The sequence below is a fragment of the Staurois parvus genome, unplaced genomic scaffold (genome assembly GCF_062004578.1).
Source record: "Staurois parvus isolate SC_StPar_1 unplaced genomic scaffold, SC_StPar_1.0 ptg000244l, whole genome shotgun sequence".
Taxonomy (NCBI): Eukaryota; Metazoa; Chordata; class Amphibia; order Anura; family Ranidae; genus Staurois; species Staurois parvus.
This window is the reverse complement of record NW_028318040.1, coordinates 2568626-2584022: the sequence shown is the minus strand read 5'-3', so window position 1 is coordinate 2584022 and position 15397 is coordinate 2568626. Positions and strand designations below refer to the sequence as shown.

General features: G+C 38.6%; 1 protein-coding gene across 1 annotated transcript in view; it reads right to left on the bottom strand.

Moving 5' to 3' along the window:
- Positions 1-1164: 1164 nt before the first annotated feature.
- Positions 1165-15397, bottom strand: part of PPA2 (inorganic pyrophosphatase 2) — a 54247-nt gene continuing 40014 nt past the window's right edge. Inside the window, exons 8-12 of the mRNA XM_089680516.1 lie at positions 10071-10198; positions 7205-7290; positions 5699-5768; positions 3490-3529; positions 1165-1326 (exon numbers count right to left, since the gene is read on the bottom strand). Of these exons, the coding sequence (XP_089536642.1) occupies positions 1298-1326; positions 3490-3529; positions 5699-5768; positions 7205-7290; positions 10071-10198 (353 nt within the window). The 3' untranslated portion in view covers positions 1165-1297. The remainder of the gene's footprint in view (positions 1327-3489; positions 3530-5698; positions 5769-7204; positions 7291-10070; positions 10199-15397) is intronic.

The following is a 15397-nucleotide window of genomic DNA, read 5'->3' as shown; positions in this document are numbered from 1 at the left end:
CCAATTGAGCTCTATGGTGCTGGGTAGTGATCACAGGGCCCACTAGAGGACGTCTGGCCCTCAGGCCACCCTCATGAAGTTTGTTAGTGATTGTTTGGTCAGAGACATTCACACCAGTGGCCTGCTGGAGGTCATTTTGTAGGGCTCTGGCAGTGCTCATCTCATTCCTCCTTGCACAAAGAAGCAGATACCAGTCCTGCTGATGGGTTAAGGACCTTCTAAGGCCCTGTCCAGCTCTCTTAACTGCCTGTCTCCCAGCAGTCTCAGGAGCATGGAGGAGTTTCCAGGAGAGACAGCAAACCTTCTGGCAATGACGTGTATTAAAGTGCCATCCTGGAGGGGTTGGACTGCCTGTGCAACCTTTGTAGAGTCCATGTATCGCCTCATGCTACTAGTAGTAACACTGACCCTAGCCAAATGCAAAACTAGTGAAAAACCGTTAGGAGACAAGTGGGGAAAAAACAAATGTCAGTGACCTCCACCTATAAAACCATTCCTGTTTTGGGATTTGTCTTTTGTTGCCCATCTAGTGCACCTATTAATATCATTAACACTAAAGCAGCTGAAACTGATTAACAACCCCCTCTGCTACTTAACTGACCAGATCAATAACCCAGGAGTTTAATTGACTTGATGCTATACTCTCATAAAAAAATTCAGTGAACGCTTTTTAGAGCAGTGTGTTTGGTGGTTCCAGTTTTTCTAGCCAAAAAAATGCAAATTTTTACACGTATGATTAAAAAAAAAAAAAAAAAAAAGTTAGCATTGTCCTGAGTAGCTAGTGGTTAAATAAATGAGCTGTCTTCATGCAACATGTTAATGTGCAATATACCAATCATTACAGCAGTGTGGCACTACACTGCAATGGTAAAGGGCCCTAGAAGTCCTGTATATGGACTTGGCAGCTGACAGTGTTTATTTGCTTAGCAATTTGCCTATCACAAAAACAATACTTTTTGCCAAAAGGAAAAAAAAAAAAGAGGTGTAGAGGCTTGTTCAATAAAACACAAAGTGCAATAACTTATTGCAACCAACCAGAATTCATATTTCCCCAATCCAAAATTAGATAGACTTCTATGGGTAATGCACCTTGTGCATTTTTAAAGGTGCAAAGAGCAAAATAAGTAAAAGAGGCAGAGTGCATAATTAAATGATTAAGCAGAATAAGAGAATACCAAACGAAAAATTTATTTACACAAGGTCTTCAAATTCCATTACATGGTAGTAAGACAGAATATATATACACATAGGATATACTATCCATTTCCTTCAAAAAATTTTAAATCCTCTTTTTGAATTACTTTCTGAGGAAATGCCAGACATCAACTGTAAGAGAAGGACATCTATATTAGTAAAAGGGAAAACATCTTTACAATTAAAGTCTCAAAAGGAAACCAAACACTACACATGGCAATCGCCTCAATAATTAACATGATACCAACTGCAATCTTAATATTTTGATAAACATTTGGTGTCCCTTTATATTATGTTCTATTCTAATTGTCTATATCATATGTTCTATTCGAATTGTCTATATCAGACAATTGTAAGCAGGGCCCTCCTATTCCTTCTGTATTGAACTGTATTGCAATTGTACTGTCCCAATTGCAAACTGTTGGCGCTATATAAATCCTGTAGAATAATATTGCATTGGATGAATAAAATGGGACTCAACTGTTCAGTCTGCCAAAACTGATTTCTTCCATTTTTGTTCTATCCTGGAGTATTAATCAACAGACACTTCTATCTGATGGTTTACATTGGGAAGATCTTTGTGCTCAGGTTTCTGGGTATGTACGCCTGCTGTGACCCTTATGAGGGTTTTCACTATCCCAACACTGCATTTTATACTATGGCTAAAACAGCAGGAGCTGAAACAAACAATGTTGAGGGAAACACCCATGCTCCCAGGTATACTGAAGCATGGGAAGTTATGACAGGGAAATGTTGCTATTGAAGCTTGGTAGATTGAGTCAGCCACTGGATTATCATAGGTTTTGAATGCTCCATCCAGAATTTTTATTGGACTGGAACATTAATGTAGTTCTGCAAGGACTTTTATAAATGAACTTGTGCAGGCCACCCATTTACAATTTTAAATGAAGTAATGTTTGTTAAATGCGTTTAACATTTAGTTATACAAGAAAAAAACAGCGGTTACAAAGCGGTCCCACGGCCCTCACGTCCATTCCTCCTCAATCCATGTCAGCGCTTGGAGGAAGTGACATAACTACACTTCCTTCCAGCCAGCTGTGCAGGAGGGAAGAAAAGCACCACTAGATACCAGAGAATGACTCAACTAAGACTGAAAGACTGAATGAAAGGGGATGACTGAAGGACACCATGAAATGGGAGGGCGTGAAAGGGGGATAAGGAAAGAGCATAGAAATGGGGAAGGTAGGAAGGCATGAAAGGGTGGGCTAAAGCATGGCATGGAAGAGGGGAATAATTATAAAAAAGGAGGGGGGGGGGTGGAAGAGTTGCTGTGCCATGGGCCTATGTGTGGTAAAAGTTACCAGACAGCCTGTTTTTGCCCACTCATGACAGTAATGTACAAAGTACGCTGCTAAGTGTTTACGGCGATGATGACCTTCGAGTTGCTTTGTCTACTATCACCCCAGACTTTGAGACACCTATCAAGAGCAAGAAGTATCCCCAGTTTTCCCATTATATGTTTCAATTAGCACTTATTTTATAGAGTTTTTACAGCACTTTCATTTTCACTAGTGCTGTAAATACTGCACTATCCATTTTGGAAGGAAGCCATTTGCTTACGGTTTAAAAAGTGCATATACATTGTAGAATACTGCACAAGTTGGTTTGTTGAATAAATTAAAATATTTCGGAAATTTTTGGGTCGCGACTTAATGACAAAGGATAAATGTGGGTCCTGAGGTTCTACAGGTTGAGAACCACTGCTCTAGATAATCTGGGGCAGCAGCGAGATGTAGCTTTGTCCCAGGAATATAATTTTTGGAGGAGTGTAACACACAATTATACCCTTTTACAATTCAAGAGGACCAGCCATTATCAGTTTAATGCTAAAGTTCAAGTTGCTGTCTCTGCAAAGCAATATGGGGAAGACTGCTGCAGGATATAGAGAAAGAGATTTATTTATTTATATTACACCAGGAGATGTTCCAACATGTTGAAATCTCCCAAGTGACAGGTCCTCATCCTTTACCCTTGTAGGTTGGGGGAAAAAAAAAAAAAAAAAGCGCAGGATTTAAAGTTACACACATACCACTGGGCATCAAGATATCTCACTTTCTGCCATTTATAGAGAGGATGTTTGCTTATCTCTAGTCAGCTTCAATTCATGCTTACGTACTATGGGCTCATTTTAATAGAAAGGGAATGATCTGCAAACTCAGATATTTCCAGTTACATATTAAAAGTTCAGCTGCTACTGCTCTGACTTTGCAAATATTTCAAATCTACTATAGAAATATTTCAATTCCAGGTTTGAATATGTAAATATATATTTACCTTCTGAAGAGACTGGAACCAATTCTCCTGGAGATGGAGCCTGGATAAATAATATAATCATTAAAAAATATCAAAGATTATAGGTTTTGTGAAAAAAACAGCAAAAAAAAAAAAAAAATCAGGTGTATGAAAGAGAGCAACCAAGTGGCTCTGAGGCTATCACCACAAAGTTGCTCTATTTTCTTGAACTGCAGCCATGGCTTTTTAATAGCTTTTTATGTATAGAATGCACTAGGGCAACAATTGATTCCAAATGCAAGACGTAATGCCCTCAGAAAGCTGAGTGGTGGTGATCGAAGCCCATAGTCTCTAAGCATGCTCTTCCCCTTGAAGTCGTTCTGAGACGGAGTGCTTCTCACGATCACTCTTTAGCCTTCAGTCACAGTCTGTTTATCTATGCACAGTACTATTGCCCTTTTCTCCACGTGACAGTGTATGGACCTCGCAATTCGTAATGCATCAAGGAAGAAAGGAAAGAAGGTTATTTGCTCTGCAAAGAAGTACCAAGTATATCCAAGGGCACCTGCAGGTGAAGGGAGTGAGAGGGGAATGCAATGAAGGAAAGAGCTTTAATGGAAAGGAAGGTTAACTGTATTGCTCCGATTTTCAGGGAGATTCATCAGTTAGGACAAAGCTGATAACCCTCCTTTCTCAGTTTGTCAAAATGCCGTCGTACAAAGTGAATGCAGCAGTGATTTCACTGTAGGCAAGATAACACCGCAGATGAAGGGTGGTGGACTGGCTGGTCACCATGTATTTAACCACTTGCCCATCGGCACTTATACCCCTTTCCTGCCCAGGCAGATTTTCAGCTTTCAGTGCTATCGCACTTTGAATGACAATTGCGAGGTCATGCAGCACTGTACTCATGACATTTTTATCATTTTTTTCACACAAATAGAACTTTCTTTTGGTGGTATTTAATCGCCACTGGGTGTTTTATTTTTTGCGCTATAAACATAAAAGCAAAAAATGTGAGGAAAAAAAAAAAAAGAAAAGACTTTCTTTGTGCAAACAGGTAATTTTCTCCTTCACTGATTGATGAAGCAGCACGGATATGCAACAATGATGGGAACTGATAGGTGGCACTGATGGGCAGCACTGATGGATGGCATTGATGGGGGGCACTACAGGACAGGTGTGTGGCACTGCTCATCGGCACTGATCAGTGCCCTGATAATCAGTGGCGATCTGTTTTCGGACAATTGCCGGTTCTGTGACAGTGAGGAAAGTGCAGCCGATAACTGTCAACTGCATTTACCCGGTTGATCTGCTGCGGCATTGGACACAGCTGATCATGTGGTGAAGGGCCGAACACAGCGATCACGGAGATCGCTGGGGGCATGCGGAAAGGTGCGTTCTGGGAAGACGGCGTATGACCAAATACCTAACACTATTAGATAAAGAGGAGCATATGACAACCTTGCCTGTAACAGTACTGGGCACTGCTAGCCAGTTGCTAGGTGCAAACACGGTTATATGAGCGGAGAAGTGACCTCATTGCTTCCCTGGGTTGCAGACACTGCTCATTTTAATGCATGCCGCAGGAGCAAGAAGGTGTGGTGAGTAAACACTGGTAAGATCAGTACTGTAATGGAGATCAAGGGTGACCCTTCCAGACACACGGTCACTTTGTTCTGCATGAGGAGATGATCGTATCCATTTTTTAAATTATAGAGAGAAAAAAAAAAAAAAAAGAGAAAAAAAAACACACACAACAGTGCCCATCCAGGATTCCCTGAAGTGATCACTGCTCTGGCTGATGGGGTCTTCCTAACACCTAGGTACAGCATAAGATCAGAATGTGTAACTGGCAACTCATCATCCAAAAACAAATCTATTTATTGATGCAGGTGAAGTATAGGTATAATAAAATTATAACCCAATCCAATTTAAAAGGCATGGGTAAAACTCAGATCCTCTGGAAGGGTTCCACTTCACCAGCCTTACAGACATTTTTCTTCAAATTCTGTGTGAAACCAGGCCACATTGTCACTAGGACAGCAGGGGAAATAACAATGGGATCACAGACAGGACAAGTTAATTCTGTGCCCAATCTAAACATTGACTTTGAAATATAGTGGAACCCTAGTTCAAACAATTTTGATAAATGACTGCACCAGAACACCGAGCTCTAGCGTTGTCTTAAGTACAAAATGGCTTGTTCACCTGAAGAGTATAAGCAGTGATATTAACAAAACACACTTACAGAATCCACTATTGTTGTAGCTTCTTTTTCATTGCAGCAAAAAGGGCTCTCTCTAATCAGGACGTTTTTACTGAGAAAAAAAAAAAAAAAAAGGAAATAAGAATTGTAAGTTCTGAAAAAACTAGACTGAACCAATATTAAATCCAATCATTTATTGCTAAGAAATTACAGAGAGAAAACTGTTAAAATGATTGTAAAGGTTTGTTTTTTTTCCCCCTTTACCACTACGTTATAAAATACCCACTCTGTCTACTGGTTTTGACCAGAACAGTCCCAATCCTACTCTTCTGGGGTTATCTGCCAGCACTCTGGGTTCCTCCTCTTCTGTGTGCCACCAAAGGAAGCCACAGACACACAGTTCAGCTCGGCCCCGTCCCCTCCTCACTGGATTTGATTGACAGCAGCAGGAGCCAATCTCTCCCACTGCGTACAGTAAGGAGGGAAAACGAACAGCGCCACTGCTCTCAGGCACCATGCTGGATCGGGCTCAGCTAAGTATTTTTTGGGGGTTGGAGCTGCACATTGGAATACAAAATCTGAATGCCTTTACAACCACTTTAACCAACCAAATTCCCCCGAAATACAGAGAGATCATTCATTTTTTTCGTTTCAGACTACTTGTTCTACAAATTAAAACCAATGTACAATGTAAAAAAAAAAAAAAAAAAAAAAAAAAAAAAAAATTACTCATGACCTTTTACAAGGATGCTTTGTGAATAAATCCTTAAAAAGTTTATTTCCATTCCTGCAGCCAAATTTGGAGAATACCCATTTTATATTTTGGTACGTGTCCCCATTCATATACTAAAACTTAAAAATATTTTGCAAAAATTGCAGCTTACCCTTTTCTGGAACTTCCAGCAAGGAAATTCTATTTAGTGCTCTTTGTTATGAGGGGAACAGAGAAGCGGTTTATCATACTTAACTCTGTATAGAGGCAGATACCTCACCAGCTGTACTAGATATGAGCAATGTCTTAACAAAAGTTAAAGGCTTCTCCATTGTGGGTTGATGAGAAATGGACTCAGCCAGCCTCTAGCTCAGCTATTGGGACAGATCACCCTACAGCCTAGTATCCGGTCAGAAAATCGTATGAAAGATTCTGCTTTTGAAACAATCATACGATAATCTGTTCGTACACAGCTTTCACCCAAAATTATTTGGAGGGATAAGCACAAAAAATTTCTTGTTTAATCCATAGTTTTTGGCTTTAAATACAACACAAATGCATAACATCTCTTCCAAATTTTCTCTGTCGTACAAAAAATTTCATACCTTTAGTAACCTCTTCACTTCTGATATGAGACTAGCATGGGAAAAAAAAAAAAAACACAATAACAAACACAGGGCTTAATCTAAAATGTTTTGACTACATAAGTGGAACTTCTCTTTAAACAATGGCACTTTCAGGCTATGAGTGTTTATTATCTAGCAGTTACAAATTAATTGATTAGAAGGGAGGAAAAAACACATGCATGCTTTTTTCAAGAATATCAGGACACATACCATTGAATCTCACCACATTCTGATTTTTTATGGACCATGTCTTTCCAAAGATCATGAGTAACTTTGATAACCTCGATTGCAAATTCCTAAGAGAATAGTGAAGGGGAAAAACACAAAAAGCCAGGGTATCAGTAATATGGCCATTGCCAGCAATTTAAAAGAAGTCAGTTTAAAGAACCAAGCAGAATGCAAAAAAAGGAGACCTACTGATATTTCAGTACTATACCATGTATTTGTGCTAGTAGTCAAGAAAAGACAGATACTGTATATTTCAACTGTGCTTTTTTTTTTTTTTTTTTTAACCGTTTCAATACCGTGCAATTTTACACCTTCCTGCCCAGGCCAGTTTTCAGGTTTCAGCGCTCTCACACTTTGAATGACAATTGCGCGGTCATACAACATTGTACCCAAACTAAAATTTTATCATTTTCTTCACACAACTAGAGCTTTCTTTTGGTGGTATTTAATCACCGCTGGGGTTTTTATTTTTTGCTAAATTAACAAAAAAAGACCAAAAATTTTGAAAAAAAAAACACATTTTTCTTTGTTTCTGTTATAAAAGTTTACAAATAAATAATTGTTCTTCATAAATTTAGGCCGAGATGTATTCTGCTACATGTCTTTGGTGAAAATAACCCAAATTAGGATGTATTTTTTAGTTTATAGGAAAGTTATAGAGTTCACAAACTATGGTATAGATCTGAATATTGATCAATCCTGAAGTACTGACAGCCAATCTAATATCTTGAGGTCCAAGAATGTCAGAACAGTACAGATATCCCCCAAATGACCCCTTTTTGCAGAGTAGACAGTCCGACGTACTTCATAAGAGGCATGGCGAGTTTTTTGAAGTTGTATTTTTTAGTCATAATTTTTCGGAAAATGAAAAAATTAAAAAAATTATTTTCACTATTTTTTTTTTTACATACTGTCACCAGTGCAGTACAGCGTCATCATATAACTGGCATGGCGGTGAACAGCGACACTGACTGGTGACAGTATGAAAAAAATATATATTTATATATTTTTTTAATTTTTTTTTATTTTTTTATTATATTTAATTTTTTATTACATTTTTTTTAAAGATTTTTTTTCATATTTTACTATGACCAAAATAGTACAATGTTACCATAGTAACACTGTACTACTTTGGGGAAGTAATCAGTATTTTTTTTTTTTTTTTTTTTTTTTTTTTTTTTTTTTTTACACAATTTGCTTATAGCAAAGAATTACTTTGCTGTAAGCAAGCATTTACCTGAATGAAATCGATTCATTCAGCTTTTTTTTTTTTTTTGTGCTTAGCTGTGATTTGGTCACAACTAATCACATGACATGTGCATGTGATTAGCTGTGACCATTCACAGCTAGGCACTAGTATACAATGGATGGCATCATGAATGAAGCCATCCATTGTATACAACTGTCATGTGACCTGCTGTGATTGGTCACAGCAGGTCACATGGTACCGGCAACGGGAGCCGGTACTCAGATCTGTCATCGGCCGTGTTCGAGGTGCACGGGCGGTGACAGATCGCACTGCTGCGTCGCTCTGCAACCGCGCAAACCGCGCATGTGCGGGAGCACGCCAAATGGCGTGCACCCGGAAAGCTGCAGCGCTTTTCAAGCCGCCAAATGGCCATTGGCCGGGCGGCTAATGGTTAAACCAAGAGTGCACTAGCTCAAGGGCATCATCTTCATCTGTCTTTACTACCTAGAAATTACTAGTAACAAATAGCAGATGGAAGTTTTAGGAACCTAAATTTCCATCCTACATGTGTGCTTGTTCCAGTGACCCAAATAGTGGAGGCAAGAAAAAAAAAAAAAAAAAAAAAAAAACAACAGTCACTTCCATTTCTGCCTGGAGATCATCAGCCTAGGCTGCACACAGGGCCTTCTCTGCAAAAGGGCATTACGCATTCCATTTACGCTACCTTCCGCCACTCAATGGCAGAACCCCAGTGGCCAGTAGGCGCTCTGACATTAGATGGATAAAGGAAAAAAAAAATCATAATCCTTCTTTTGAAAGATGTCACAGTCCAATATGCTGCAGTATATTCATGAGCCTAGGATGTAGAAGAAAGAAATTTGAAGACAAGCAGAGATACTTTTGGCAGCCACAATTTGCTTGCACATTTACTGGTAACTTTAGTTTGAAATGAAGCCAAAAACAAGTTCAAAGTGTATAAGCCAAGAGAACTGGGCCAGTACAACGGGTATGGGATGCATCAGATCTATTTGGTCAAGCACTGGTCTTTTTAATGCAAACAACAATGTAGTTACTTCCTATATCTTACAACTTCTGGAAAGCAGAAAGCAAGATGCAAGCTATAATTTGCTGCTGATTGTGGTTACCACACCTTCTTACTTTAATTATAAACACGCAAACGATTACTTTTGGCATCTATATTCCAAGCCCCCTGTAAGTTTCAGTGCAATCAATTACCACACAGCATGGCACAGTTCACATCAAACGCAATACTCAGCGGCAAACAAACATCCTGGAAACAAGAAGGCAGCAGTTCATAAGGACCAGATGATTCCAAGTGTGAAATATGATAAGCCCAACAACGAAAAATAAATGAATGTATACTTCTAGTTATCCAAGTCTGTTCTCAGCCCCAACATTTCAATTTGAGTTCACTTTTCACTAAAGTATATTGGCCACACATGTCCCCAGTCCCCTGTGGGCCCCCGCTGGCAGAATACTCTACAGCCAAATGGAAAGCAGCAGCCTTAGCCTGGAATTTCTTCCACCATCATACTTGAAAATCCATAATATATGCACAGATACCATTATATTTGAGAATAGACAAATCGTTGGGTCTATTTTACATTTTTAGTGAGCTGTATATTACTTTGGCCTTACTTGGTCTTTAAACGCTTCATTAAAGCCAAACTGATTTTCTGGTTTGCCATCAGGGACTTTATAAGATTTCAGCCAACCAACCGTAGCCTCAAGATAACCAGGCTTGTGCTTTTTTACATCTTCAATACCTGTGAAAAAATAGGAGTGTAAGAAGATGTGACATGCTAAACAATCAAAACTAATTTACTGACAAAAACTTCTTTACCACATTCTCCATCACCATGCTCCAGCAGCAAACTACTAAAGCAATTGCAAAAAAGCAAATATAAAAACATATTCCATTAATTAACCACTTGAGTACAAATTTTTATTTTTTACTTTTTTTTTCTAAGATTATATTGCCATATGTAAACAAGGTACATTGAAAAATATGCTATGCACAAAACTGGATACATAGAAAACATCTCAGATCTCATATCAGAAACCATATACATAGGACAAAATTTAAAAAAAAAAAAAAAAAAAAAAAAAAAAAGGGAGGGGGGGGGGGGGGGGGGGGGAGAGTAAACATGTTTAAATCAAGCAGCACTTTTTTTTGGTGGTGTATAGTACATTTGATGCAAGTAGCACAACTACACCCACCGACCACTTTATTAGGTGCACCTGTTCAATTGCTTGGTAACACAAATTGCTAATCCGCCAATCACATGGCATCAACTCAATGCATTTTAGGCATCTAGATGTGGTGAAGAGGAGTTGAAGTTCAAACAGAGAATCAAAAATGGGGAAGAAAGGAGATTTAAGTGATGTTTAACTGGGCATGGTTGCTGGCGCCAGATGGGCTGGTCTGAACATTTCAAAAAGACTGCTGATCTACTGGGATTCTCAAGGACAACCATCTGTAGGGAAATGGAGACTCCTCAGACCAGGCAACATTTTTCCAATCTATTGTCCAATTTTGGTGAGCCTTTGTAAACTGTAGCCTCCATTTCCGGTTCCTAGCTGACAGGAGTGGCACACTGTGTGGTCTTCTGCTGCTGTAGCCCATCTACTTCAAGGTTCGACGTGTTGTACATTCAGAGATGGTATTCTGCATACCTTGGTTGTAACAAGTGATTATTTGAGTTACTGTTGCCTATCATCTTGAACCAGTCTGGCCACTCTCCTCTGATCTCTGACATCAACAAGGCATTTTCATCCACACAACTGCTGCTCACTACATGTTCTCTCATTTTCAGACCATTCTTTGTAAACCCTAGAGATGGTTGTGACAATTCCAGTAGATCAGCATCTTTTTTAAAATACTCAGAGCAGTCCAACTGGCACCAACAACCATGCCACTTTCAAAGTCACTTAAAACCCCTTTCTTCCCCATTTTTTTTTTTTAAATATTTATAAATTTTTCAAAAATAATAACAAAACACTTTCATCATATTCATAATAAATACTCAACTATTTCTTATTACTTTTCTTTTTTCCCCCTCTTAAAACTTCTCCCCCCCCCCCCCCCCCCACTCTGCATTCTTTACCAGCATCTCATCCAAAGCAAGAATATCCTACCCATCCACCCACTCTATATCGTCCTACATTTCACTTTTTCACGTTTACTCCAGATTTTTCGCATTTTGCATAGTATATCTCCATCTTATCTTCCTGCATGTAATAAAGCTTCTCCATCTTACTAATCCAGTTCACTCTTTCTATCCAATCCTCTTTCGGTACTCCTGTTTTCCTCCAATACTTAGGGATCAAGCTTTTTGCAGCATTCAAATAATACCCTAAACCTAATTTCTTATATTTGCTAACTGATAGCTCTGAACTATGCAGCAAACACATCTCTGGGTCTATCCCAATTTTTATCTCAGTTATGATCTCAATTAAATGTACTATTTTTTTCCAGAATACTTGAATTTTTGGACATTCTCACCACATGTTAAACTGTCCCTACTTCTTCACATCCTCGCCAACACCACGGTGATTTTTCCCCACTTATCTTATATTCTAAACTTGGTGTAATGTGCCATCTTATCAAACATTTATAATTTATTTCTACCTCCCTCAAACTTACATTTTTGTGGACTAATCTATTTATTTTCTGCTGTTTATCGTCATCTAATACCACCCCCATATCTCTTTCCCATTTCACTATGTGCATTGGCTTTGTGCCTGCGTCTAGTTCTGTGAGAATTCTATATATTTTAGCTGTGCCATGTTTCCCATCCCCCGTGAATCCAACAACCTTTCAAACAGATTCCAATCTTTTTTCATTCTCAGAGGCTTTGCTAAATTTCCCCAAAAACTTTTTAATTGGTGATAACGCCACTCATCTAATCTAGTAAATATATCTTTCCCTTTTCAAAATCTTTAAAAAGGCTTTAATTCCCCCTCCCCCATTATATCTCTCAGTTGGATATCTTCCTTTTTTAAACCATCTACCTGTTATCTCCTCTCTACCTGGGGGAAAGAATTCCGTATTTCTTAGTGGCATCAATATAGAATTGAATTCCCACCTCATATATTTATGTACTTTATCCCATTCCCTTAATACATTTCCAGTGTATATACTTCGATCCTCTTTCAATCCTCTATATTGTGCGGTTAACCATATGATTCTATTCAAATTAGTTCCACTCAGTGCATTTTCAATTTTTACCCAACTTTTCCCCTCTAAATTGAACATCCAATCAAAAATTCTCCCTAATATTACTGCTTTGTAATATCTCTTGATATCTGGAACTCCCAGACCTCCCTTCCTTTTATCTCTACTTAATATTTCATAAGACGCCCTCGGTCTTTTGTTTCTCCATATATATATCTGGTTATTCTTTTTATTACCTTGAAAATCGCTTCTGGGAGTATAATTGGGATCATTTGAAACCTATATAAGATTAAGTACAATTATCATTTTTACCAGGTTTATACGTCCTATCCAAGACGGGATCCCTCTTTCTAAAGTTTTTAATTCCTCCTTCACTTCATTTAATAATGAAATATAGTTTAGTTTATACAGGTTCTTATACGCTTTGGCAAGCCTTACTCCTAAATATTTTATCTCTCTTTCTTTCCAGATAAAGGGGAATTCCTTTTGTATTTTCTCTTTTTCACTTTTTGGGATATTTATATTTAGTATCTCAGTTTTTGTTGGATTGATTTTTATGTTTGATAATTCCCCATATTCCTTCAGCGATTTCATTAAGTTTGGGAGTGTTAACCTGGGATACCCCACATAAAATAGCAAGTCATCTGCAAAGGCCGCCACTTTATGCTCTATATCTCCCACCTGAATCCCCTTTATAAATCGCGATTCTTCCTTATTGTAGACAAGAAGGGCTCCAAAGACATGACATACAACAAGGGGGACAAAGGGCATCCTTGTCTTGTTCCATTTGACATCCCAATGGGCTCTGTTTTTTCCCCCATTTACTATAACTACTGCGGAGGGCTCCCTATACGACTTTCTAATCCATTCTCTCATTCTAACTCCAATTCCCAGGGCTTCTAAGGTGTCCATCATGAAGCCCCAATCTATTCTATCAAAAGCCTTTTCAGCATCGATCGAAAGACCTACAGTCGGTACATCCCCTTTTCTACTTTTCTGAATAAGCATCAGGGTTCTCAGCCCATTGTCCCTCCCCTCCCTCCCTGGGACAAAACCCACCTGGTCCCCGTGTATCCATTCAGGCATAAGCTCTTTCAACCTATTTGCTAGGACTTTTGCATATAGCTTGGTATCGGAGTTCAACAATGAAATTGGCCTATAGCTAGAACACTGTGTAGCGTCTTTTCCTTCCTTATGTAACACCACATGAGCCTGTATAGATTCTCTCATGTCCATCTCTCCTCCCAAAAGCATTCATATACTTCTCCAGCTTGGGAACGAATAATTCGCTAAATTTTCTAGAATACCTCACCGTGTAGCCATCCGGTCCCGGGCTTTTCCCCGTCCCTGTGCTTTTAAGTGCTACTTTTATTTCTTCTTGTGTAATTTCTGCTTCTAGGGATTTTAATTGATCTTCCTTTATTTCGGTAGACCAGCATTTTTTAAATATATCCTTTTTTTAGTTTCCATAGTATTTACTGAGTAAAAGGGATTGATGTTATACAACATTCTATAATAATCCATCAAACGCCTTTGCAATCTCCTTATTTGAGTGGACCAGTTCTCCCTTGGAGCTTTTTATTTTTTCAATATAATTCCTATTTTTTCTTTTTCCTTAAGGCTCTCAGATGTTCTCCAGGCCTATCTCCCCACCTATATCTCTCACTTAGCACTTTATTATAGACTCTCCATCTCTCTTCCTCCATTAAAGTCTCTAGCTCTTTTTTCTTTTTTATCATCTGCTGCCCGATTTCTTTTGCTATACTATTTTTATGTGTCTGTTCCAGATCAGATATATCTTTTAAAAGTCTACTAATTTTTTCTCTCCTCTTTTCTCTTTCTTGCCCCAATTGCGATCAATATACCTCATATATGCTTATGAGCCTCCCACACTGTAGCCATTGACACATCTTCCGTCTCATTCTCTCCAAAAAATCTCTCAATTTCTTTCCCAATCTTCTGGACAGTATCCTTATCCTGGAGAAGTGCTTCATTCAACCTCCATCCTACACCACCTGTTTTCTCCCTTCCCCACCCCATCTTTAATACAACAGGGGTGTGATCTGAGATAGTCATTGCTCCTATTTCTACTTCAACTATTGATTCAATAAATCGATGTTCTATCAATATGTAATCCAACCTCGTATACGTCTCATGTGCACTTGAGAAGAACGTATAGTCTCTATCCTTCATATGCATATTACTCCATGTGTCTACCAATTGAGACTCATGGATAACCTTCTTTAATACTCTCAGAGACCTACTTCCCTCGCGCTGCACAGGAGAGGTTGTATCCTTTTTTGGGTCCATACAAAAATTTAAATCCCTGGCCAATATCAAACGACCTTTTTTAAAGTCCATCAATTCTTTTAGCACCCCTCTCAGATATATCTCCGGTTTCTTATTTGGACAATATATATTTGCTACTGTACACTCCACCTCCTGCAGTTTACCCTTCAACAACAAATATCTACCCTCTGGGTCCACTTTTCTATCCTCCAACTCAAACCTTATATTTTTTTTTAACCCTATTGCCACCCCTTTTCCTCTCCTAATCGGGGAATCTGCATAGTACCATGTTGGATAATATCTTGATTTTAACTTAACCCTGGATTCTATCTCAAAATGTGTCTCTTGCAAAAAAAACACTGCAGATACTCTATGATGAAGTTCTTTAAATAACCTAAATCTCTTCCCAGGACAATTCAACCCCTTTACATTATATGTGACAACTTGTAGTTCTTCCATCCTTCTTATGTCCCTCCTATTCCCCTCCAACTCTCTCTTT